The following is a 27,622-nucleotide window of genomic DNA, read 5'->3' on the forward strand; positions in this document are numbered from 1 at the left end:
ACTTATGCCCTTTTTTATGTTTTTGATTTTGACCTGTAAATTTATTACTTATTCAAAAGTAATTCAAATACACCATTAAAAAAAATGCACAGGAAAAGGAAAAGTCCTGTGCACAAAGAGATGCTGGAAATAACCCTCAGAGGTTAGAAGCACCTATTTGGGTGGTGGGCTGTGCAGGGGGGGCTCCCTATTCTACCTTGAAGAAAAACTGGCCCTATGCCCACATAAACCTGAACATCAGCCTTGCAAATTGGAGCAGGGGCCTATCAGTGCTCAGAATCTAATCTGAGGCGTAAAAAAAAGACATAGCACTTTAAAATATGATGTCTGTAATTCCAGTCCATACATATGCCAGAAGTACAGCTTCTCTAAAGTCCCCTCAAAAATATTAAGGTGGGGAAGAAGATTAAGGGGTATTATGATTAGCAGACATAATGTAGGGAGGGCACGGGGAAGGCAGTATAGCACAGAGAAGACAAGTAGTGACTCTACGGCGTCTTACTATATTGATGGACAGTGACTGTAGTGAGGTTTGTGGTGGGGACTTGATAATACGGGAAATGCAGTAATCACAATGTTGCTCATGTGAAAACCTTCATCAGATTGTGTATCAATTATACCTTACAAAAAAAATTAAGGTGGGGAGAGGAGGGTGTTACCATGTTATAATTTTATCACTTGGACTGAACTGAAACAGGGAGTCACACTGTACTTGGACTGTGGGAAGTAGCTTACTTCCTTCTTGCTTTTGAAAGTTATTCTGCATTTTCCTTAAGAACATATACAGTTGACCCTTGAACAACATGGGTATGAACTGTGTGGGTTGTTATATACAGAATTTTTTCAATAAATATAGCATAACCTCACACCAGTTAGAATGGCCACTATCCAAAAGACAAGAAGTAACAAGTGCTGATGAGGATGTGGAGAAAGGGGAGCCCTCCTACACTGCTGGCGGGAATGTCAATTAGTGCAGCCACTGTGAAAAGCAGTATGGAGGTTCCTCAAAAAATTAAAAATGGAAATACCATACGACCCAGTAATCCCACTTCTAGGATTTACCTCAAGAAAACAAAATCCTGGATTTAAAAAGACATAAGAACCCCTATGTTTATCACTACATTATTTATAATAGCCAAGATATGGAAGCAACCTAAGTGTCCATCACAGATGGATGAAGGAAGATGTGGTACATATACACAATGGAATATTACTCAGCCATAAGAAAAAAACAAATCCTACCATTTGCAACAACATGGATGGAGTTTGAGGGTATTCTCAGTGAAATAAGCCAGGCGGAGAAAGACAAGTGCCAAATCACTTCACTCATTTGTGGAGTATAAGAACAAAGTAAAACTGAAGGAACAAAACAGCAGTAGACTCACAGACTCTAAGAAGGGACTAACAATTACCAAAGGGAAGGGGGTAGGGGAGACTGGGTGGGGAGGAAGAGAGAAGGGGATTAAGGGGCACTATAATTAGCACTTACAATATAGGCAGGTGACAGGGAAGGCAGTACAGCACAGAGAAAACAAGTAATGACTCTATAGAATCTTACTACGCTGAAAGTGACTGCAATGGGGTGGGGGAGGACTTGATAATATGGGTGAATGCTGAAACCACAATGTTGTTCATGTGAAACTTTCATCAGATTGTATATCAATGATACTTTAATAAAAAAAAAGAATTAAAAACAAAACCAAACAGACTAAAATAAAATCAACAAACTTTAGTGATCTGGTTCAAACCAGAACATGACTATATAAAACAATTTGCTGATCCAGAAATCAGGTACTGGAGCCCAGTGGAGGGCCAGAGGACAGGCTGGATAGGAGTTACGCATTGGAGCTCAATTATTTTATTCCTAGGAGACCCCGCAATTCTTCTTTCAGAGTACTTTTCATTGGTTCAGAAGTTCTGAATTAGGTAAAATTGTTTCCAAACCCCCAAGAATTTGGAAAAGGTTAAGTTAGAAGAGGGAGGGCTACCACACATTGGCACAAGAACACAGAGGGGGCACAGGTACTATTCAAAGCAGACTTAAGAACCAATGTTGGCATCATTTAGTGCTGGGCACACGGTGTCAGATGGCAGTGCACCTGAGCAGCTGACGCTCACATGACCCAGGTCATCAGGAAAGGTTAAGATATGCTGAGTATGGTCTGTTTAGGGAGTGACATTTATAACATCTCTTAAAGAGAGTTCTAACCAAGATGAATTCCGCCTTCAAAGGCTTGAATGTCAGTTCTCTGAAAGACTTAGAGATTCTGGATACTAGAGTCTATGCTGCCCTTTCCAAATCCACTGGGCTGAGGGCAAACTGAGACCACCAGGTGACCTGCCCACACACTGGATTTGACTGCTTCCCCATCCTTGGACGTTTCCAGGCAGTAGTACCACGACTTCATGGTCTGGGGCACAGGAGCCCCTCTTCTCAGCCAAAGGGCCTGACTCAAGTGGCTGTGGGTAAGGCATTCTGAATGTGCCTGGGCACCCCCCAGGGAGCTGCTCTCAGGGGCCACCAGCTGGACTTGGGGAGCTTCAAATAGCTCCCCGCTGTCTCCTGCAACTTTGGCCCTCTGTGTCCCACTTCCCTTTTCCCTTCAGAGGCTGCTGCAGCCTAATCCCCAGTCTAGGTCAGACGGAGAGATCACCCCAGCCCTTGGGGCCAGGCATTCATTCTTAAGCTGTGGGTTCCCAGAACAACAAAATCCGAAGGGGCAGGACAGCAGAGGCATAGGCCCTTCAGGGGTGCTCACAGAAACACATTCTCCTGCCTTCTGGGAAGGAACTCTTACCTCTCTAAGAGGAGGGAGATAAAAGTTGGGGACCCTCTTCACTCAGGAATCCATTTTTCTCGCCCAAGGTGCCAGGGACTGTAGACCAGGGAGTCTGTGAGACCTGTGAATTCCACCTTGAGCTTTGTAACTCCCTTTATCAAGTTCTGCTTTTACCTGGTGTCCTTGTTTTGACAAGGAAGAAAACCTTGAATATTAAAAAAAGCAAGATGTTCAGTTTTGGCAGTAGCTAGGAGAAAACCAGAAGTACATCCCCAGTGGCTTGCCATGAAGGGGGAAACTGAAATAAGAGAGTGGGTGATGGCAGTTTTAAAAAGGAAAGGAGAGCCAGCAAAGTCCCAGGACTTGAAGCAAGGAAGAAATGGCATAGGAAGAAACCTGGTGATAAGGGAGGCACCCAGTTTCCTCATGGGGACCTCGACACCTGGGAAGCGGGCCTAAGGCATGTCTTCCCTACTCTTCTTTTCTTCTGCCTCCTCACCCAGGGACTGGCATCTCCATAGCCCAGTCCAGGCACTGTCTGCCATAGACACTTCTATGACGACAAAAGGGTGGGTCATTCCTGTGAGGCTGAAATAGCACAAGTGCCTGCCACCTGAGTCCTTAGGATCCTCCAGCACTGCCTCTCCCCTGGACAGATGCCTTTCTTAGCACCATTTGCTACCATACAGCAAGTATCTGAGCAGTTTCCAGAGTTAGAGGCCCTGCTTTCTCTGGACTGGACACTGCCCTCCCTAGGCCCTCCACACCTAAGTGGTATTAATGTGCATCATGGAAGGTGGCTCAATTGGCCAGCTAGCACTGACCACAGCTGCCTCCCCAAAGTGCATGGCTTCACTACACTCCAGCAGCCTCAGAGAAGCATGGGCGAGCAGCCAGATTTCTCCATGCCCCTAAGAAGGGCTGAGGAGTTAGTTGAGAAAGCTGAATGACTCTGAGTAGTCTCGTGGTCAAAAGATGACATGTGAAGCAGAAAATAGTGAGTCCAGGGGTCACAGACCTTCCAGTAAATGCCAGCAATTAAAGAGGCTACATCTTGGCAGAGGCCACACAGGACAGAGGGACAGCAGCAGATAAGACACCTCTCCTACCTATAGGTGCTACCCAGGGTAGAAAGGCAGAGAAAATCATGAATTGACAGTTTTTAAATGAAAAAAACAGAAAACATATATGGGACTGAATTTTCCTGGAAATGCATTTTCTGACATCAGTTTTACTTTCTGCTTGGGGCTTCCTGGCTGGGTGGGGGCATACAAAAGCAGAGATCAGAGTTACTTCTGACTGGCAGGGCTAAAGGGTGCCCTAAGGATTTGTTACTCCAGGTATGGCCTAAAGACTATCAGCATGGTGTTTCAGGTGTCACCCTAGACCTTCTGAAACGGAATCTGCATTTTAAAAAGACCCCATATGATTTGAGACACATTGATTACCTGAAAAGATGATTTAGAGATTTCAAAATTTTTTTTTCTTACAGTTTAACTCCACACAAAATCTTGACCAGGCAGCAAAAGCAAGGCTCTCCTAATTTGGGGGGCCCATGCCCCTTTTGCTCATCATTCACAATAGCCCTTGGGTACACCTGAGGATCTCTGAAACCCCAGGGACCAGCTAAAACCTTCCCATGTTGCTCAGCCTCTTCGCTTAGCATTTAAGTGAGCCAAGGAGATCTGTTTCTAATGACAGGTGGTCTGCTGCAAGGGACACAGAGGAGGGTGTGTGTGCTGTACTTGATCAAGAGCCAGCAGAGCAGACCTACAGAGGGAATACTTGACAGACACCTGGGCAAGGCTGTGCAAAAACACCCAGCTCATTGCCTAGTCCCACTGCCTATCTCCTGCCCAGCCCAATCCTCAGGACCAGACAGATCCAAGCAAATCCAGGGGTGGTTCTCCAGAGTCCTGGGTGCTTCAGCAATCCCCTAGGCATGGACAATGTGACAGTAAGCTCAGTGCAGAGCCTGCACTTCCAGGGCTATTCACACAGACCCACAATCTTAAAATTCACTTACCTATGGCCCCCAGAGCTGGCTCATGTGGCAATGACCTTGGCCAAGGGGACAGCCCTGTGATCCAGCCCAGGCTTGCAGTCTAGGACTGGACTTCTAGGCTTCATGGGGGACACTTCTTTCAGCAAGCAGGAGTACTCCGCAACCTTTTTCTGGCTCCCTGGGTTTATAGTTGAGAGCTAGATAAGTCTTCAGAAAGTGGGTAGACAGGGCATGAGTTAGAACTTTGGGACTCGTTAATAAGCTTGAAACCTTCACTTTTAAGACTTAAGTCCCACTAATCTACCGTCAGGTAAGGGAGGGACAGGTGAGGAGTGACATTAAGGCTGTGAGCATCCCTCAATATGAAATGTTACCTGTTTCTTCAGGGATTGGAGTGAAAATGGATCAAAGGGGAATATGGTAGCATATTTGGGAACAGAAGGGACTGGAGGGCTGACCCAAAACTTAAGACCCTTTTCAGGAAAGGGCACTAGCCTATCTGTATTTGGGTGAAGCTGTACAAGGATCTGAGTTGTCAGGTCTCCTAGAGGGGTGGCCACTGCTGACCTTGGCAAGCCAACAGCAGAAATGTCACTGGGGCCTCGCTGAGTAATGAGAACCTGAGTGGACCCATGCTAGTTGGCTTGTTGACCAGAAGTCACAGCAGTTGATGACAACAGAGCATGGTTAATTGGGTAACTGACATGGTTTGTTTTGTGTGAGACCTTGGTCAAGTTCACCAGCAAGAAAAACAGGGCCCAGTATACGTGATAGTGCAATTGAGATCAATACCATGAAAAGGCTGACCCTTGTGAACCATGAGCAGCAGCTGCTAAGGAGCTAACCCACGCTGACCAAGGGGGTGCAGGATGAGCCAAGGTTCTAGAGGCTACACAGCCAGCACATTGGGAACAGCACGAGCCCTGCTCAAAGGTGACGCAAGAGCATATCGGTGTTTAAGCTCAATCAGAAAACACCAACTGCAAGTCCAGGCTGGGAACTTGCTCTTTTTCCAACTGATCAGAGAGCTCAGTTTTCAAAACCTGGCTGTCTTTAGAATCCCTACTAACATATTTGACCATTTTCTTTCATGATTCTTTTAAGTACAGCTAACTTTGAGACTACTGAGTTCTTTAACAGTTTGTTAGTATTCCTGCTGGCTTAAATGATCCACATACAGGGTTACTGGAACTGCAAATGGGCTTGTTTTTGGAGTTTACATACACATATTTGTACACACATTATAGTTATGAAAATGAGACCATAAAGTTCCTATTATTTGGAGATTTTATCTATTACAATGCCAGGATAATCCCTCACTTTGGTTTTTGGAGAAAGAACATGTCAATATTAAGATCACCACAGTGTAACTGCCTGACGGTGGACCAAGCCAAGTCCCACACAGCTAAGTTCTGGAGTCCAGGTCCTGAGTCACAGCAAGTGCACACCGTGAGGGCCTTAGACTGGCATGCCAGGCACTTGGGCAAACCTCCTCTGATGGCTGGAGGCAAATTCCTAAACCTAAGAATGCCACTGAGGAAGCACCCACAGAGCACTCCTTGGCCCACTGACCACCTGTCCGTCCTGACACAGAAATGCTTGCTGCCTGTGCTTTCCTTTTATCCTGCAACACTCCCTGCCAAAGACCCTACTATGTCCCCAGGGAAAGGCAGCTGCAAAGACCACAGACACCCCTATTTACATAAAATTATCTCACTCAATTTTATTTAAGATTTTTTCTCCAGTTAGTAAAAGAAAGATGTGTCTCTCTTTATACATATGTACAAGTTCAGTTATAAAAATAGACAGCACATTCAAAGAGAAAAAAGGCTTGGCATTTTTCTGATTCCCTCTAAATAGCATCTGTACACAGGAGTCTGGGTCTGGGCAGGGGAATCTTAATGATTTAAATTAAATGATTCCCCTACCACCCCAACTCCAAAAAAAGTTTAAAAAATCAATCTATCTAAACTCAATTCTGTGATTTTCAGGTGTGCAAATTAGAGGCTGACTCACCCAGAAGCACCTGCTCCACAACGGACATGAGGCCAGGGGCAGGGAGAACAGCTCCCATGCAAATACCACCCCTTTGCCTTTCCTGGAGGGAAGCGAGCTCTGGCTGGCGGAGGCAGGGGCTGGGGGGTTGGCGCCAAGCTTGCCCTCTCCTCTCCATCCTCCCCTCCTCGTTCCTGCCACCCTTCCTTTCTCAGTGCAATACAGACAGTGCTTACAGCCAAGCGGGGGTGGGGTGGGGGTGGGGGGAGGGATGAGGGGCAAGGGCAGGGAGACTGTGCATTCAGGAAGGGGAAGGGGAGTCTGTGTGAGGGGCAGTGGGAGGATGTCCTGCTGACTACGGCGGCTCCTGGTCTCTTCACTGGCTTCTGGGAGTCCTGGGCTGGCAGCCACTGCTACTGTTGCTGGTGGGACCTGAAGGTTCTCTGGTGTGAACCACACAGGACAGGGGAGGGGGTGCAGGGAGAACAAGGGCCTCCAGGCATGCTTCCTCTAGCCTTCCGCCATCCTCGCAGCCACCACTCTCTCTTACGCTCGTGCTCTTCTCATGCTGACGCTCTGGGCAGGTGGGGTTTGGAGACCTGGGGAGTTGCCCAAAGACTGAGGACATATGATTTCCTTCCTTCCCAGCCCAAGAGGAAATCGCAGCTCTAAGACAAGTAAGTCCCCACTGTTGAAGGCTCTTCACAGCACTTGCAGAGCCTTTGCAAGGGACAGGGCCAGAGCAGAAGAGTGGAATGGGGATGGAGACTGTGTGCCTGAGCGTCTAAAGGGGGCCTGCGTCAGGCCCTTGGCCAGTACGAGGTTTCAGATGTGGCCATAGTCCGCGTGAGATGCTTGGGGCCTGATGCCTGTCTCCAGGCCTTCTCCCTACCGGCACCCCAGAGCCCTCCTCTTGAGACACAGGTGATGAAAGCGCTCACACCAACCACTGGCCCTTGCTGCCACTGGCCATCTCTGCTCTTTGACCTGGGATGTAAGATGCTGCACTAGGCAAGCCATCCAAAGACCATCTGACCATCTGTAGGCCAGGACTCTAGCCCCTGGTTTGGGTGAAGGAAGCTGGAGGGCCCAGGTGGTTACCGTCCTCCGTGAGGGTTGGTGCCTTTGCCCTGTTTCCGGACCAGGGAGTCTGGGGCTAGGCTGCTGGTCAAGTGGAGACTCTTGGGAGCCCCAGGAACATTATTTCCTTTGCTCAAAGAGGAACTCAAGGGAGAAGAGGCGCTTGAAGGTCCAAAGTCAATAAGGCCAGAAGGCCGAATGAGGGATGTCTGCAGAGGGCTGCTGGCAGAGATTCCTGTGGGGACAGAGAAAGAGAAAAGAAGAGTGTGAGCACCAGCTCTGTCCAAACTGCCTGGGGCCTGACCTTGGTTACTGGTGTCTGGGCCAGAAGTGAGGTTGTGGGGAACCCCTCCCTGCCACTCCTTGCCAACTTCTTCTTAGCATATTTGCTTGATCTTCCTAGCAACTGTCTTTCCAGTAAGAGGGTATGTTTTTAAGAGAAAAATGATTCCTACCCACCCACTCCACCCTACCTAATTCACAGAGAGTAGGGAAACACCTTGGCACTCAAGGACAGAGCACACATTATACAACATGGGGAAGCCAAGGCTGCAGGATGAGCTGTACTTTAATTAGGCACTACATATTTTCTTACAAGTTCCTTTTTCTTTCTTGGGACACCACTTGTGAAAAGCTGCTTACTTCTGAACTTCAGAAGATGTCTTTTACTTCCCAATCCATCTAGCTGGGGACACAAGGCTACCTACTCTATCCTGTATCTATACTCATGAAGTGAGCTTGACTCTCCTTGGGTTGGATGTGGCCACCCCTGCTCTTCAAGCCTGGCTTCTTCAAGAATGTAGTTAAAAATCTACTACCTTCAGTGATGGCTGCCTGGGCAACAACTCTTTTTTCTATATACAAGCCAAATCCACTTATATCTGATAACACACTATCTAATATGATAGTTTGGTTTGATTGCTTCTTGTGTACTGATTTTACTTTCTAAAAAAAAAATTCTAAGTGCTTGCTGGGCAGACACGTCTCTTCTCGTGCACAGTGGAACTGCAGGTAATCTCTGAATGGTCCTTCCTCATTTTCCATTCCTAGCTGCCAAGCATCAATGATTTTTCCTGTGACATAGTATACCCTCTGTTGTCTCCTTAACCCTTCCTGGTCTGCCCCATCCGTGGGTAGGGCACTGCCATGGCAGTCTTGACTGCCGGTATGATTGTTTTCCCAAGATGAAATGTGTTGGCAAAAGGTGAAGAAACACTGGGATAGGTTATTACACTTCATATTTGTTGAATGAACAAATAAATGAAAGTCAAGATTCCTGCAGTAGGAGAAAGGGGAGGTGAACTCTTACTGAGCACTTTCTGCTCAGTAATGCCTTTACTCACCAAAACAACCTTATGAGCTTAAGACTAAGCCCATGTTTTGAATGGTGAGAGAAGTCTATAGAGGGCCCTCCCTTTCTCATCACTCTCAGATGTTCCAACATTCCACTGACACAATTATCGTCTACATGTCATGCTTACAATAGCCACTTCCCTTCTCAAGCTTTCCAGAGCCCCTTGGCATATAACTGATAAGCTCTTGCTCATCAGGTCTTGCCATGTCTTTGACTCCTACTGCCCCTCCAGCACAGCCTGACTGACCTGCTTGGTGGGTGACCCCCCAGTATGTCTTGGTCATTGCCAACTCCCTGTTGCCAGTCCAAATCCGCTATCACCCTTCTTTCTGAATTAGTCAGGCAACTTTGTCATCAGGTACATGGTTTCTCCTCCTAATCTACAACCACAATTAAGGCCTCCCCTCTTTTTTTACATGAGACATATATATTGCCCTGTATTGCTGTCAAACATATTCCAGATACAGCTTCCCCCTATCATTTCTATTATACACTCAAAGAGTGGGGTCCGTGTGTTATACTCCTAGGCACACAGCAGATGCTCAATACCTAAGTGTGGATCACATAGCTATAAATATTTACTATGCTAGTTTGGAATACTGAAATGTGGGTTGTGAAAAAAAATCAGTTCTCAAAGTAGGAAAAATTCATACTGTCTAAAGTGGTAGAGTTCAGAAATTCAGCTCTCGCTTTTCACAGTTAGTTCTACTTGGAAGGTGGCACTGTACTAACTCTCAAGGGCAAGGAGAGTCAGGACTGCTCAGCACAGAAGCAGAACCCAATATGGCCTCTGAGGAGCTTCCTGGCCTGGGGGCATCCTACCTGCTCTACCCAGCAGAACACTCAACAGACCCTAAAGAATGTCCGGGACCAGAATGGAGCCTGCAGCTCCCTGGGCCTCTGCACCTTTAGACACGCTGTACCCGTACGCAGCATAGGCGGCTGCGGAGGCTGCTGCAGCTCCTGCTTTGGCTCCTGCCATTGCGGCAGCACTGCCCGCAGTGGACTTGCGGCTCCGGCCTTTCCCTGCTCCTTTGGCTGTACTTCCTGAACCTTTGGGGCGCCCTCGGCTTCGGGCTGAGTGACCACGTCCTGCAGCTGGCATTTCCTGAATGGAAATTCCTGCGGGAACAAATGGACCAAGAGGGAAAAAAGTCAATCTCTTCATATGTTAACAGAATCTTCCCCTGATAGGGAAGGCTGGCTCTCAGGGTGTTTGTTTTAGGACTCCCAGGGAGGTCTATATCCCCATTTAAGGGCTGGGCCATGGAGTCACAGAGTTAGTGAGATTCTAAACAGCAAAAACAGCCTGACTCCTCAAGCTGCTTTCATTCAAAAGAGCAGTTCATTCTCCTGAATTTCTTCTTCAAGCTAGGTCCTTACTAAATGAACCCCAGGGACTTGCTATCTGCAATTCACCTGCAAATGTCAATGTGCTTGTGCCACAGACTCAACTTTTACTCCCAAATTTTAAGCCTACACCTCCTCAGAAAACAGCAGTGACTGTGGACCCCACAGAACGAAGTGAGGAAAGGCCCAGAAAAGCTAGCTTTAATTAAAAACTACAAAAATAAGGGTGAAATATGACAGACAAGGATAACGAGAAAACAAAGTTTGAAATCTTCATAAAGTTCTAATTTTCCTTTCCCTAAACCTTTTTTCTCACTTTCACTCAAAAAGGCTAATGAAAGAATGAGCCTACAATTCTTTTTGCTCCATTTCACTCTTCTTTAAAGAAAGTTGAAAATGCCATTATCCTAGAAGGAATCAGGACCTCACTCACCAAAAAACCAAAGCCTGGAGGCCCAAGCTTTTGAGACAGCAGCGCCACTTACCATTCACGGTGTCTGAGACAGAGCCTGTTATAGAAGCAGGAGAGTTGGTGGCTCGAGACTGAGGGGCCGAGGAGGCTGGGTCATCCACGATGACCAGCATGTCACTGCTGCTCTCGTCAGGGGGAATGGAGCCAGTATGCAGCTCACTGCTGATGGAGATCTAGACGAGGAAGGGCTGAGATCACCACCGTTCCTAGCGCCCACAGCCCATGGCCCTTGTACCTATGTAAGGAGGTGCTTCTCAGGTCTTGTCATTATTTCCCTCTCCTGCCTGGCTTCACACCTGAGGGTAGATGCCCTGCTTTGCCTCCAGAAAAACCAACCTGTCCCCATCTGCTTTTCTCCTTATGGATTCCATGTGCAACCCCCTTGTACAAGACAGGAGAACTCCAGGAGAAGCAAAGAGTACCAGGTCAGGACGTAGTCCCCACTGCTGTGATGAAGGCATCTAAAAGGAGCCTCACCTCACTGAAAGGGCTGGGCATGGCTGAGTCCACACTAATGAAGGAGTCATCCCCGTCAGCAGAAAGGTTGGAGTTATCAGCCAAGGGAACAAATGGGATTACCAGGTTTACACCCTCCTTTCTCCTTTTCCCATCCAATTCATCTTCCTTTTTCTTCTGGGGACACAATCAAGAAATATGTTAAAAGCGTAAGGACAGGCACCAAAAGAAAAGTGGGGCTGGAGAAGGAAGTTATGACAGAAATTTGGTTCTTTGTAAACTTCTTGGTTTCATTTTTTTCAATTAGCATATTTTTTAGGGAAGAAAAAACTCCTAAGGAATGAGGAAAGGGATGGCGTAGTAAGAGTTTATATATATTTTATCATAAGAACATGGTGTTGAAAGGCAGGCCAGTAACACTGCACCAGAGCTGCATTAAGCCTGAGCCTCATGGGGTGAGGTACATGGTCAGCTTCTGGCATACCCCAGCTTCTGCACCTTTCAGTGGTTGGGGTGATTCACAAGAGGAAGGGCTAATGCCTTTAGTATATTTTCTACACATGTTTTCACTCTGCCTTCTTTTAAATATACATAAAAAGAACAAAGGTTCTTACCATACCCAGGGAATAGTGGGTTGCTTTTACCATTAGTTCCTCAATTTACACGTAAACACTGAAGGGTTGGAGTGACTAAACTCCTCTAAGCAGTTCTGGAACTAAGTTCAGTAAGGCTTTGTCATAGATTAAGGAGCTAGAATCACAGAATGTACTTGGAAAATTCTGGGAATCATATCTACCCACTGCACCAAACTGCATTTGTATCTGTACGTATATTAGGGTTAATATGGTATACATTTGTGTAGTTTATATTATCATTGAGTTATTTATCTGAAACTTCTATGCTCAGGGCAGTGATGATATCTGATGCAAACCTCAGTAAACCCTACAATGTCCTGTATGAGAAAACTATTTTTCTTCTTTGATATTGTTTCTGAATGTTAAAGCTATTTTAGTTCTAGACAGTAGTAAGAATGGGTTAGAGATCTGAGGGTAGAATCATGAAAGAGAACCTGAGGAAACAGATAGAGACAGCAGCCCAAGCTAGGAGGAACATGTTCTCTCATTCCTGGATTTTTCAACTTTGTAAATATAGGGAGTACCAGGGACATCTTTCATGCTAGAAATAGTTCTGCTTAGCAGAAGGTATAATTGAGGGTGTGGATTTTACAACAGAAATAGCTTGTGTATCTACTGGAAGATGATCATATAATATAGACATGCTTCCAGGCTGCTAAGCATCAAGGCCCTATGGCCAAAGGGACAAAAGGCCCAATACATGCTTGGTTAAGAGGAAGAAGCCGACCTCCACTTAAAAGAGAATCAATTCTAACATGTGGTCAGGCAATATGCTTCAGGCATGCCAAGCAGTCCAGGTAAATGAGGCAGGACAATTGTTGGACTTGAGGGCCAGAACCATGGAGATGCCTGAAGCTCAGGCAGCTCTCTTATTCAAGACCTAGGGCCTAACCAGGGCTGGTGAAGATGGACGGGCAGCACAACCCAAAGGTAAGCCAAACCCACAGAAAAAACCAGGAAGCACTTCCTGGAAGGTAGCAAAATGCATCCAAACCAACAGTCCCTCAGCGTAGTAAGTCTGGGAACCTATTCAGAATGAATGCGCTGACTCCTGAAGTAAGACTAAGTCCTGAAGGACTCACTTCCTATTTACATGGCAATAAAGACCAGGAGTATTACTGATATAATCTTTTGGTAGAAACAGAAACAGCAAGACAAGGAGAAATGTAGGGGAACTACATCCCATTTTGTCACTAGCCTGGTGGACTCAAGGAGGAAATGCCAGAAGGGGACAAAAAAACAGCTCGAATTCTCAGCATGAATTGGAGGAGATGAACAGACTGGCCAGTGATTTATTTTTCCAATGGTAGATTTCTGGCTCTGAGAGTCTGTCGAATCTAATTATGTCGGTCACATCCATCTGACCAACATTTAGCCCTATGCTTTGTAATAGACCCAACAAATGTTTTCCATAACTACACATGGCCAAAGGCATGGTGGTTCAGTGTGGGGAGTACAGGTCTACCAAAGCTGCACTTTTCTGATAAAACATTAGTCAGCATTGGGCTCAAAACTGCTACTTACTGCACAAAGCTGGAGGTGGAAACTATCCGTAACCAAGATGACAAGCCAGGTACTTTTGGTAAGCATGGCCCTGGCCCCCACAAGTCCTTGCTGACCACCCCAAGCTGGAAGTTACCTTTTCTGCGTACTTTTCCCGCTTGCGCTTGCGCTCTTTGACTCGGTTGGTTTCCTCCTGCTGCCGTTTCTCTTCTTGCCGCAGTCTCACTATCAAGACAATAAAAAAAAAAAAGCTGATTAAATTGCTGTGCCAATCAAAATCCTCACTCTCTGAAATCAAGGTGACCATATCCTTTAATATTTATGTTTCAAGGTATGACTTATATAGGTCTAAAGCAGACAATTGGTGGTTTTCTAAGTTAGAGAGGATTTTTTTTTAGGGGTAGTATCATTAATATACAATCACATGAGCAACACTGTGGTTACTAGATTCCCCCCATTATCAAGTCCCCACCACATACCTCATTACAGTCACTGTCCATCAGTGTAAGATGCTATAGAGTCACTACTTGTCTCCTCTGTGCTATACTGCCTTCCCTGTGCCCCACCCCCCCAACGTTATGTGTGCTAATTGTAATGCCCCTTATTCCCCTTCTTCTTCCCTTCCCACCCACCCTACCTAGTCCTTTTCCCTTTGGCAACTGTTAGTCTATTCTTCGGTTCTGTGAGTCTAATGCTGTTTATTTTTTATTTTTTATTTTGGTATCATTAATCTACAATTACATGAAGGACATTATGTTTACTAGGCTGCCCCCTTCACCAAGTCCCCCCCACATACCCCTTCATAGTCACTGTCCATCAGCATAGTAACATGCTGTAAAATCACTACTTGTCTTCTCTGTGTTGCACAGCCCTCCCCGTGCCCCACCCCACTATATATGCTAATCATAATGCCCCCTTCCTTTTTCCCAGCCCTTATCCTTCCCTTTACATCCATCCTCCCCAGGCCCTCTCCCTTTGGTAACTGTTAGTCCATTCTTGGGTTCTGTGATTCTGCTGCTGTTTTGTTCCTTCAGTTTTTGCTTTGTTCTTATGCTCCACAGATGACTGACATCATTTGGTACTTGTCTTTCTCTGCCTGGCTTATTTCATTGAGCATAATACCCTCTAGCTCCATCCGTGTTGTTGCAAATGGTAGGATTTTTCTTCTCATGGCTGAGTAATATTCCATTGTGTATATGTACCACATCTTCTTTATCCATTCATCTACTGATGGACACTTAGGTTGCTTCCATTTCTTGGCTATTGTAAACAGTGCTGTGATAAACATAGGAGTGGATATGTCTTTTTTAAACTGGGCTCCTGCATTCTTAGGGTAAATTCCTAGGAGTGGAATTTCTGGGTCAAATGGTATTTCTATTTTGAGTCTTCTGAAGAACCTCCATACTGCTTTCCACAATAGTCGAACTAGTTTACATTCCCATCAGCAGTGTAGGAGGGTTACCCTTTCTCCGCATCCTCATCAGCATTTGTTGTTCCTAGTCTTTTCTATGTTGGCCATCCTAACTGGTGGGAGGTAGTATCTCATTGTGGTTTTAATTTGCATTTCTCTGCTGATTAGCGATGTGGAGCATCTTTTCATGTGCCTGCTGGCCATCTGAATTTCTTCTTTGGAGAAGTGTCTGTTCATATCCTGCACCCATTTTTTAATAGGGTTATTTGCTTTTTGGGTGTTAAGGCATGTGAGTTCTTTATATATTTTGGCTGTTAACCCCTTGTCAGATATGTAATTTACAAATATATTTTCCCATACTGTAGTATGCTTTTTTGTTCTGCTGATGGTGTCCTTTGCTGTACATCTTTTTAGCATGATGTAGTCCCATTTGTTCATTTTTTATTTTGCTTCTCTTGCCTGAGGAGATGCATTCAGGAAAAAGTTGCTCATCTTTATATTTAAGAGATTTTTGCCTATGTTTTCTTCTAAGAGTTTTATGGTTTCATGACTTATATTCAGGCCTTTGATCCATTTTGAGTTTACTTTTGTGTATGGTGTTAGACAATAATCCAGTTTCATTTTCTTGGATGTAGCTGTCTAGTTTTGCCAACACTAGCTGTTGAAGAGGCTGTCATTTCCCCATTGTATATCCATGGTGTTCCTTTATCATATATTAATTGACCATTTATGCTTAGGTTTATATCTGGGCTCTCTAGTCTGTTCCACTGGTCTATGGATCTGTTCTTGTGACAGTACCAAATTGTCCTGATTACTGTGGCTTTGTAGTAGAGCTTGGAGTTGGGAAGCAAACCCCCCCCCCCACTTTATTCTTCCTTCTCAGGATTGCTTTGGCTATTCGGGGTCTTACGTGGTTCTATATGAATTTTAGAACTGTTTGCTCTAGTTCATTGAAGAATGCTGTTGGTATTTTGATGGGGATTGCACTGAATCTGTAGATTGTTTTAGGCAGGATGGCCTTTTTGACAATATTAATTCTTCCTAGCCAAGAGCATGGGATGAGTTTCCATTTGTTAGTGTCCTCCTTAATTTCTCTTAAGAGTGTCTTATAGTTCTCAGGGTATAGGTCTTTCACTTCCTTGGTTAGGTTTATTCCTAGGTATTTTATTCTTTTTGATGCAATTGTGAATGGAATTGTTTTCCTGATTTCTCTTTCTGCTAGTTCATCATTAGTGTATAGGAATGCAACAGATTTCTGTGTATTAATTTTGTTTCCCGCAACTTTACTGAATTCAGATATTAGTTCTAGTAGTTTTGGAGTGGATTCTTTAGGGTTTTTCATGTACAGCATCATGTTATTTGCAAACAGGGACAGTTTATCTTCTTCCTTGCCAATCTGGATGCCTTTCATTTCTTTGTGTTGTCTGATTGCCATGGCTAGGACTTCCAGAACTATGCTGAATAGAAGTGGTGAGAGTGGGCATCCTTGTCTTGTTCCCAATCTTAAAGGAAAGCTTTCAGCTTCTCACTATTAACTATAATGTTGGCTGTGGGTTGTCATATATGGTCTGTATTTGTTGAGGTACTTGCCCTCTATACCCATTTTGTTGAGTGTTTTTATTATGAATGGATGTTGAATTTTGTCAAATGCTTTTCAGGCATCTATGGAGATGATCATGTGGTTTTTGTTCTTTTTGTTGATGTGGTGGATGATATTGATGGATTTTCGAATATTGTACCATCTTTGCATTCCTGGAATAAATCTACTTGATCATGAAGGATGATCTTTTTGATGTATTTTTGAATTCAGTTTGCTAATATTTTGTTAAGTATTTTTGCATCTATGTTCATCAGGGATACTGGTATGTAATTTTCTTTTTTTGCGGTGTCTCTGCCTGGTTTTGGTATTAGAGTGATGCTGGCCTCGTAGAACTGAATTTGGGAGTATTCCTTCCTCTTCCACTTTTTGGAAAACTTTAAGGAGGATGCGTATTAGGTATTCACTAAATGTCTGATAAAATTCAGGAGTTCTTGGATTCTTAACAGTTTTTGGGTTCAAACCATGATTCAGTTTAATTATCATGGGCCTTTCCTCACCTTGTTCTTTTTCCATTTCCTTTCAGCCTTTTAATTCTCTGCATTATACAAACCAAGTATAGCTGTAGAGTTGTGGAAGGTTTTTAGGTGGTGGCGGCAAACACGAGCACCAAAAGAAAGGAGCTTCATCGTATCTTCTGATGTGACTCTGTGGACGTCCTCAGAGGTCACAAAGTAAGCCTGATACCTAGGTGTTCTCAAAAGCCGGAAATACATGGGAGAAGGGTTTGTATGTTACAGTAGCATGCTTCTCCAACTTCTCCTTAAAAACATTTCTTTGGGCAGAACAGAGTAAATTCATTACTGTTGAGGAGTCTAGGGATACAACTTCCCTGGTGCTAATTTACTTAAAATAATTACTTTTAAAATACATGAGAATTTTGCCTTCTACTCCTTGTTTGGGTTTTAATATAAAGTATTGACATAAAAAATGTTTCTCCCCAAATACAGTCTTTGGCACGTGGTGAAGTATCCCTTCCATTTTCAGATGTGTGAGGCCAGAGACACATCTTTTGCAGGGAGGAGAGAAAGCATTAATAAGAGGTTTAGAGTACGTACGTTTTTTCTCCAACTCTTCATCATCTAGAAGAAGACTAACCACCTCCTTGGGTTTCAAGGTATCTGGTTTGAAGTTCCCACCAGAAATCACCATCCGCTGAATCTACACACCAAATCACATCAAAATGTCACCATTAGGCAGGCATCCATTCCCTTATGGCAAATACCAGAAAGAAAGAAGTATCTTTCTCAATCTGCAACTTCAGTAAGACTCCTGGGTTCCCTATTTCTTTCTCATTCACCTGACAGACTCATCCAGATTATTGTTTCAAAAGAAAGGAGAACGAGAACTTCTTTGCTTGGGACTGCTAACTGCTAAGGAAAAGATCCAATAGTACTGAATCAAGATGGAAAAAAACCCCAAATCACCATTTCCTTGGAAACTAGCAATTTGGCATATAATTCAGAGGTTGATTAAGTTGAGAGTACCAGGTGAGAGCTCAAATGTCATTTCTTATTCTCCTGAATGTGTAAGTATGTCACACACACAAGGCCATGAATTTCTACATGAACAACAGCTGAACCTGGACTGTAGGCTTCATTCTGGGAGAAAAGGAGTTGGGAATGGCCAGGGCAGGGCAGTCAAGCCTGATACTGTATGGGGCCCTGATTTTATTTTCTATTCAGAAGAAACTTTACCCCTTCCTGACCACCAAAAGGTAAAAGTCTTAGTTGTAGTGCAGTCAGTGTGGCTGGACTTTCTATTTTCTCTATCTGTGTACATACTTCCTTTGCCTTGCAGCTTACCTCACTCTTCTCTTTGGCTCGCTGCAGAATGCGTTCTTCAATGGTGCCTTTACAGATGAGCCGGTACACAGTAACCTGCTTTGTCTGTCCTAGGCGGTGGGCCCTGTCCATGGCTTGCTGGTCCACAGTGGGGTTCCAGTCACTATCATAAAAAATCACCTGCACAGCAAGACAAGGATACAGCAAAGACTGAGCCACTCTCAGGGCAAGACCAGAAATTCTGGGAGCAACCTAGACACAGATCTGTAATAGTTTGATGTCAGATTTTTTCCCTATGATAGCAGATATCCACTCACAAAACCAGGCCATTCCTTCATTTGCCCTGGGCATTAGAGATATACTCTGGACTTTTTTCAGGGTTTCCATTTAAAAAGATGGAGCAGCAGTAATATTAATGGTTAACACACAGTGCTTACTATATGCCAGTCATTGTTCTTGGTGCTTTATGTGTATTAATTCATTTAAATTCCACAATCACTATGATTTAGATACTATTAAGACCCTCAATTTATAGATGAGGAAACAGAGGAATTAAGAGAATTTATCCAAGACCACATAGATTAAGTAGGCAGTGGGCCTAGGACGTAAGGGATGTGAAAGCCTTCTTTTTAACAGTAGGCCTGCCTTGGTAAGAGGCATGGCTTTCCTAGCATTCTCTGGCTCCCATCAACAGGGTCATTTCCTGTCCCTTGAATGCCAGGGAAAAATGTTTAAAGGGTTCCCTGGAAGCTAATTCTACATTGCTAAACAATAAACACAAACAAACAGAAAATGTACTCCCCTCTCCTCCACCCCCACAAGTGATTCTAAAACCTGCAGACTCCTGGGTGCTCAGTCCTGAGGCTACTGTCGAATACAGTGGACCTGCTGAAAGCAAGCCAGTTCCAAACAGCCCTCCTCTCTCATGTACCCTCCCCTACATTCAATCTAGTCACCAAATCCAGCCAGTGTTTCTTAAGAAACCTATCTTTCTTTACAGTTCCACTACCCCTATCCTGGACAAGGCCCCTCACCACGTGACTTATTAATGCTGTTAGACCAGGAGGCCTCCTAGATCTTGTCCCTTTCTTCTTCAGTCTGCTTTGGGTACCACTCCATCTCTCTGCTGTTTATGCTGGAACACACCAAGTCCAAACTCCCCTCAACATTCAGACTCTGCTTTACTGAGCCAACTTCATTTCTATTCTTTCCTAACATAAACATGCCCCCTCCCTTTGGTTAGACAGGTCTCCGGGGTTCTTCATTTACATTACGCTGGTTTGCACCACTTTTTGCTCAAGCTGTTTTTCTGACCTATAACCCCTCAACTCTTCTCAATACTGTTTTTTTTAAGGTTTGGTTCAAGCTTCACTGCTTTCAGGAAGGACTTCCTGATTTCTCTTACCTATAATAATGTCTTATTTTTACTATTCCTCATGAATTCCTATGACAAATAATATTGGCTAAACATCTACTGAGCACTTACATGTGTCTGGCACTAGTATGTATACATATATTACTAAATTTTCACAAAAATCCTATGTATTTCCTTCATCTTTTATATTAGGAAGAGCCTGGCCTGTGCTCACAGTCCTAACAGCCTCCCTCCACAACCTGCACTATTAGCAATACTTTGCATTGCCTATACTAGTCAAACTTCCCATTTAATCACTATCTTCTATGGGTGTGCAATTATTTCATGTGTGCTATTTAAAAAACCTTCCTGTATAGTCTTAATTTGAGAACAGACACCACCTATCAGTACAAAGAATTCCATAAATGCTAGGTGATTTATACCAGAATCTCTAAAGGGACTGATCAGAACTAGAGAGAGCCTAAAAATGCAAACTGAATAGTAATTCATCTCTCTTGAAACTGTTTCTTTAGTATGCTTTTCCCCTTGCTTAACACTACTCCTAAGTAATTTGTTTTCTCATTTAAAAATGGAGGCAGCTCTTTTGCCACTCTCTGCAGAATTCAGACTTTGGGTGAAGATGGGCCACAGGCATCAGCATTTTCAATGCTCTTGCTCCTATTAAAAAGAACTGCACAGGCTCTTTCTTATGGTGCTTCTTTTGTCTTGCTTTTATGAGGTATAATCCCTCAATTTTTAGCATAGGCTAGAATCCTTGAGGAGAAAATTACAAACTCTTGCCAAAGAACAAAAATCATCATGAAAGCTTATTGTTAATCAACAGTGTCCACAGACTTAAGGTTTGGACATACAGAATGCCTATCACTTGTAGAGGAGCAGAGTAACCTGACCACAGGATATTTTGGACCTTCAAAAGAACATGCAAAAATTTTGGAAAATCCAGTGTAAGCTTTCAGGGAAAACAAAGGAAGAGAAAGTAACATTAATAAAAAGGTCTCGAGGCCTCTGATTGGACTAGGGTGGGGGATATTACTTGTCCAACATAGCTAAAATGACTACATTTGTGGAAAATGAGAGCTGGTGTCAGACCCAAACGATAGTACCTTCGAGTTGTCCAAGCTTGAGGCAATGGTTCAACGTGAATCTACAATGGGGAGTCCTACATTATCAATCATTTCACAGGTGCTTCCTAAACATTTACATTTTTTTCTGGAAACCTCAGTGGCAACAAAACCTGACTCAATTTGGGTTCTTTTGAGCTCATAAAAAGTAAGAAAATTAAAGCCTAAGGAGCGAGGTTTGCAATTAAACTTCAAAAAAGCACCCCAAGTCAGTGGCTATAGATCATTTAATATGAATTTTAAAAGGTAGGGAATTTGGAAGAGAGGGAGAATGAAATAAGATTCTATTTAGAAAAGTAGTTACCCATGGAGAAAGAATATGAAATATGTATAAGCCAGTTAAGTAAAAAGAAGAACAAGAGTGAGAGAATTAAAAATCAAGCTAGATGTATGGTTATTGTCTAACTTGATAATAAAATGAACACTGAAAAACTATAACATGAACTTAGGTGGGACTCAGGTGGGGGGCTAGAGGAGGTACTGGGAGAGGCAATGTTCATCACAGTGGGACAGAGATGACTATCTGTATTTGGTAGTCAGGTTTATGGAACTCAGTGAGACATTGTAGAGAAAAACAAATAATTATAATACTAGAATAACTGACTTAACTAGGAAAGATTAAAGCAAGTCAGTCCACAGAGCATAGCCCAGCAATGACTAAGGGGAAATTATTATTAATAGTCAGCACCTTCATGAAGTTGTAAACACCAAACTGGGTGGGCATGGCGGGTATGTGTGTGAGAGTTGAGATGGGGTGGAGGCCTAGCCTTAGAGGTCAATGAGAGGGAGTTTCAGGGGATGAGGGAGTGAAATGGAAAACAGGAAAATTTGAGGGGAATGACAGGAAGAAGTTGGACCAACACTTGAAGGGTGGAACTCTTTCCCCATCCCCAAGAGAATGGGTGGAAGTTCAGCAGCCCAGGAAGGCTAAAAGCAGTCTCATGAGACACAGGACTTCTCACATTGCTAGCAAGAGACAAAAAGCTCCTCATTCTCTCTCTACACAGAAGCATTTAAAACAGGTCTGACACAGAAACAAAACAAACACTACAGTTTATAATGACCCCTGACTAAATATAGTCATATACAAAGAGATCTCTACTACAGGAAGAATACATAAAGAACACCACAGACAGTAAGGGGCAGCTGCCATTAAATCACATGCTAAAATCATGTTTTTACTAACAGAATGGGCTGGACAGAGTTCCACTGTTTACAAATACATGTTTATATATGCAATCTCAATCATAAGACATTTTTTTACTGACATTTTAGGCTGACTAACCTCTTCCTTGTCCATAATGGTTCTGGGGATCTTCCAAAGCCAAATAAATCTCAGGACAAAGGAAAAAAGCCAGGCAAGCAGTTAAACCTATTGTTTCTTTAATAATATACACACAGGGTATAACTTGATCTCACATAAAACATAACCTAATAATTCATTTCAACCTTGTGGTCTCATTTTTCTGAGTATTTCAAGAGGTTCTAATTTACAAGTGAGTCCCCAAGCCCTCCCCTCAAAATTAAGTGTAAATTATTTTGGGAACTATGATTTTTGGTTCTGTGGCTGACAGAGGAGCTCCTTACCCTGGCAGGGCAAACTGCAATGAGTGGAGGCCTGAGGCAGATCTTGCCCCTTAGATCTTATATTTTTCACCATTGAAGTGAACAACGAGGGGTTATTTCCTTAAGAAACCATAGACCAAACCTGAGATAGGCAGGCTGAGAAGGGGAGAAATATATTTTAATCAAATGAAACTTGCACTAGACCTCCTGAGGTGACTTCATCCAGCCTCATGGTCATAAAATATTGTCTATGACTTGATGGTTCTCCAAAACACATCTTTAGCCCTAGTCTATCTACTGAACTCCAGACCCTGCTGCCTGGGTGACTTTTATACTTAATGTCTGTTGAGGATCTTGAACTTAACACACCCCAAACCAATCTTGATTTCCCCTCTCAGACCTGTTCCTCCTCACATCTTCATCAGTAATTAGGTATCTCCATCATTCCAGTCACTCAGATCAAACACCTTGGAGTTCCCCTTGACACCTCCTGCATGCCCCACATCCAATCTAGCAGCAAACCTCCTTGGTTGTACCTTCAAAATACACACAGATTCCAATTATTTTCCACCACTTCCAGTCCTTGTCCAAGTCACCATTGTCTTATGTCTCACTACTAACTGAACCTCCTACTTCTACCTTTCTCTGTATTGTTTTCCCTATCCCGCCTCCAAAGCCAAGAGTGGCACATTTAAAAACCCAAGGCAAATCATGTTACTACCCGTTCAAATGGCCTCCCATCTCAAAGTCCTTACCACAGCTTACTAAGTCCTATACCATCTGTTTCCGCAGCACTCACCTCCCCACCTCCCCTTCATTCTGTTCCACCTCTAACGGGCTGCTTGCTGGTGCTTGATTATGCCAAGCATGTTCTCACCTCAGGGCTTTACACTGACCTCCTCTACACGGAATGATCTTCTTTCTGCTAGATACATGCTTGGCTTGCTTCCTCATTTTTTTCAGATCTTGGCTCAAATATCACCTTATCAGAGAAGTCATACCAGCCCACATAAAACAGCAACCCCTGATCATGAGTGGGGTTTTGAAGAATAGACAGCAGATTACCTACCAGGTGGTAAGAAGGTAGAAGAAGTGCCCAGGAGGATGATTTCTGCTGAGGGAACAGTTTATGCACTGGTGGGATACAGGTATGTTTTAAGTCAATCATTATTTCTGGAACATAAATTTTGAAAGGGGAAGTAGTCTGGCAATTAGGCTGAAAAGGGGGATAAAGGCCACAAAATGAAGGGTCTTGTATACCACGCAAAGGAGCAGCATGGTTAATTAAAAAAGGGTATAAGCAAACTAACAGAGCTGGTATGGGGCTGGGGGCTGATACTGGAACCCAAAAGATCAGCCAGGAGAAAGTGATGATTCTTCGACTCACATGAAGAATATGACTAAGTTGAGACTGTACTGAATGCTTAAAAAAACAGAACACAGAACCAAGGGGCAAAGAGAAAGCCAAGTTTCTGTGGGTAAGGTACCAGATGAGCCACCACATCAGACAATCCACCACAGAAACCACCACCACCGACAGCCTTCCCTTAAGGTGACTGAGGCCCAGGATGTGCACATTAGATACAGCAGTTACCCTGCTATTCCCCCAGCAGTCAGTCCTAAGACCCTGGAGCCCCATCTCATCCTGGTAACTACTTGAAGAGATTTAGATGCTGAGGAAGGTACAGCTGAGTCCTATGGTTGTTATTCTACTTAGTGACACTATGGAATCTGTTTTTCATTCGTGGAACCAGGCATTTCTACAGTGTCGTTCTTAGTAAGAAAGACTGCACAACATTGCTCTAAGCCATTATTGAATGTGAAATTCCACTCTTCAGCCTAGGAGTGGATACTGAGAAACATGGGATCTAGTTCCACCTCTGCTGCTGTAAGTCTATTCAAGCCAAGTACCCTTGTACTCATTTCTCCATGACCCTCCACAGTTTGCACCCTCCCCATATTTGTGGGGATTTTCATGTTCTGTATTTCTGAGAGGCATCAGAACAGCCACATAAAAATGACATTTTTAGAATCATGCTTTCTGCAAAACAATTTCCCACTTATGCATTTTTATGTCTCAAAATTAGTGAAATTATTATTGAATATATTTGAGTCCTGGGAATAACTCTGAGATTCAAAAGGAATGCTCGTTTCTTCTCTTTTTCAGATGCTGAAGTATTCCTCCAAGGAGACTGGGTATGAAAGGATGGTTAATTTGATGGAGTATCATTTTAATTTAATTTTTAAAATTATCAATTTCAGTGCTCTCCAAGTTTGGGATACACAAGTTTTTTTATGATGGAATAAATGCGTAAGAATAATAAAACAATCCTTTCTGATTTGTTCAGTTATAGCTCCTAGCACAAACCTGGTTGGATTGACTGATTTTTTTCTTTAAGTCTATTTATTCACTGATGTACTCCAAGTGTTTAGAATAGTATCAGATACATAGTAGGCATTCACGAATTGTTTGTTGACACAAAGTTTAAGAAATTTATTCTAAGAGGATGAATAGAAAAGTTCAAAAGGAAAGCTAAAATATTCCAGGCAAAATGCAACTATTGTCTTTTAAAATAACAAGAGGCAGAAGGTGGAGCCAAGATGGCAGCGTGAGTAGAGCAGCGGAAATCTCCTCCCAAAACTATATATATTTTTGAAAATACAACAAATACAACTATTCCTAAAAGAGAGACCAGAAGACACAGGACAACAGCCAGACTACATCTATACCTGTGAGAACCCAGCACCTAGCGAAGGGGATAAGATACAAGCCCCGGCCCGGCGGGACCCGAGCGCCCCTCCCCCCAGCTCCCGGCGGGAGGAGAGGAGTCAGAGCAGGGACGGAGAGGGAGCCCAGGACTGCTAAACACTCAGCCTTGGCCATCCACACTGGGAGCGCAGACACACAGTGCGTGGGGTGCTAGGTACTAAGGAAACGGGACAGTAAAACCTGCGAGTGGGTCCCGGCAGCCAGCGCCCCTAGGACAAAAGAAAAGTGAGTGCCCTTTGAAAATCTTAAAGGGACAGGGGCCTCACTGCTGGATGGAAGCGCCCCAGCACAATCAGCCCAGTAACTGGGAATCCCAGGGAATTCTGGGTGCCCCAACCCCCTGGGCGGCAGCACAGCTCAGAGGCCCCTCTTGGTGATAAACAGCCTCCCACCTGTTCACCCTCCGGTGCAACTCCACCATAGCAGCAGTGGCCACACCCACAGCAACTGGGCAGAGCTTTTTCCACAGTGGTCGGGGAACAACCAGAAACCCTGTCTGCGTGCAGCTGCCCAGCACAAGCTGCTAGGGGTCGATGTTCTCCCAGGAGAGGAAGGCCACAAACTAGCAAGAAGGGACATTTTCCCAGTCAGCACACACAGCACCTCTCCACAACTACCTATATCGCCATGAAAAGGCAGAAGAATTTGATCCAGACCAAAATAACAGAGACAACTCCTGAGAAGGAGATAGACCTAACCAATCTTCCTGAAAAAGAATATAAAATAAAAGTCATAACCATGCTGATGGATCTTCAGAGAAATATGCAAGAGCTAAGGGAAGAAGTCCAGAAGGAGATTACAGAAATGAAACAATCTCTGGAAGGACTTAAGAGCAGACTGGATGAGGTAGGTGCAAGAGGCCATTAATGGAATAGAAATCAGAAAGGGAACAGAGAAGCTGATGCAGAGAGAGATAGAAGGATCTCCAGGAATGAAATAATATTAAGAGAACGGTGTGACCAATCCAAAAGGAACAATATCCGCATTATAGGGGTTCCAGAAGAAGAAGAGAGAAAAAGGGATAGAAAGCGTATTTGAAGAAATAATTGCTGAAAACTTTCCCAAACTGGGGGACAAAATAATCACTCAGACCACGGAAATACACAGAACTCCCAACAGAAGGGACCAAAGGAGGACAACACCAAGACACATAATAATTAAGATGGGAAAGATTAAGGACAAGGACAGAGTATTAAAGGCAGCCAGAGAGAGGAAAAAGGATACCTACAAAGGAAAACCCATCAGGCTATCATCAGACTTCTCAACAGAAACCTTACAGGCCAGAAGAGAATGGCATGATATATTTAATGCAATAAAACAGAAGGGCCTTGAACCAAGGATACTGTATCCAGCACGATTATCATTTACATATGAAGGAGGGATTAAATAATTCCCAGACAAGCAAAAGTTGAGGGAATTTGCCTCCCACAAACCACCTCTACAGGGTATTTTAGAGGGACTGCTCTAGATGGGAGCACTTCTAAGACTAAACAGATGTCACCAGAGAAAATAAAAACACAGCAAAGAAAGCAGACCAACCAAATACTAACTAAAGGCAAAAAATAAAATCAACTACCCACAAAAGTAGTTAAAGGAAACACAAAAGAGCACAGAATAAAACAACCAACATATTAAGAATGGAGGAGGAGGAATAAGAAGGGAGAGAAATAAAGAATCAACAGACAGTGTTTATAATAGCTCAATAAGCGAGTTATGTTAGACAGTAAGGTAGTAAAGAAGCTAACCTTGAACCTTTGGTAACCACAAATCTAAAGCCTGCAATGGCAATAAGTACATATCTTTCAATAATCACCCTAAATGTAAATGGACTGAATGCACCAATCAAAAGACACAGAGTAATAGAATGGATAGAAAAGCAAGACCCATCTATATGCTGCTTACAAGAGACTCACCTCAAACCCAAAGACATGCACAAACTACAAGTCAAGGGATGGAAAGAGATATTTCATGCAAACAACAGGGAGAAGAAAGCAGGTGTTGTAGTATTAGTATCAGACAAAACAGACTTCAAAACAGAGACAAAGAAGGACATTATGTAATGATAAAGGGCTCAGTCCAACAACAGGATATAACCATTATAAATATATATGCACCCAACACAGGAGCACCAGCATATGTGAAACAAGTACTAACAGAACTAAAGGAGGAAACAGAATGCAATGCATTCATTTTAGGGAACTTCAACATGCCACTCACTCCAAAGGACAGATCCACCAGACAGAAAATAAGTAAGGACACAGAGGCACTGAAAAACACACTAGAATAGATGGACCTAATAGACATCTATAGAACTCTACATCCAAAAGGAACAGGATATACATTCTTCTCAAGTGCACATGGAACATTC

At 43.6% G+C, this 27,622-nt stretch overlaps 1 protein-coding gene across 2 annotated transcripts in view; it reads right to left on the reverse strand.

Annotated features, from left to right (window-relative positions):
- Positions 1-6,482: 6,482 nt before the first annotated feature.
- INO80 (INO80 complex ATPase subunit) overlaps positions 6,483-27,622 on the reverse strand; it is a 136,974-nt gene continuing 115,834 nt past the window's right edge. Inside the window, exons 30-36 of one of the 2 annotated variants that reach the window (XM_057488702.1) lie at positions 18,444-18,602; positions 17,697-17,799; positions 13,767-13,855; positions 11,514-11,666; positions 11,050-11,209; positions 10,121-10,336; positions 6,483-8,095 (exon numbers count right to left, since the gene is read on the reverse strand). In XM_057488702.1, coding sequence (XP_057344685.1) covers positions 7,878-8,095; positions 10,121-10,336; positions 11,050-11,209; positions 11,514-11,666; positions 13,767-13,855; positions 17,697-17,799; positions 18,444-18,602 — 1,098 coding nt within the window. In that variant the 3' untranslated portion in view covers positions 6,483-7,877. Of the gene's footprint in view, positions 8,096-10,120; positions 10,337-11,049; positions 11,210-11,513; positions 11,670-13,766; positions 13,856-17,696; positions 17,800-18,443; positions 18,603-27,622 lie in introns of both variants that reach the window. The other variant, XM_036923814.2, reaches the window with a different exon arrangement.

The sequence above is a fragment of the Manis pentadactyla genome, chromosome 11 (genome assembly GCF_030020395.1).
Source record: "Manis pentadactyla isolate mManPen7 chromosome 11, mManPen7.hap1, whole genome shotgun sequence".
Lineage (NCBI taxonomy): Eukaryota > Metazoa > Chordata > Mammalia > Pholidota > Manidae > Manis > Manis pentadactyla.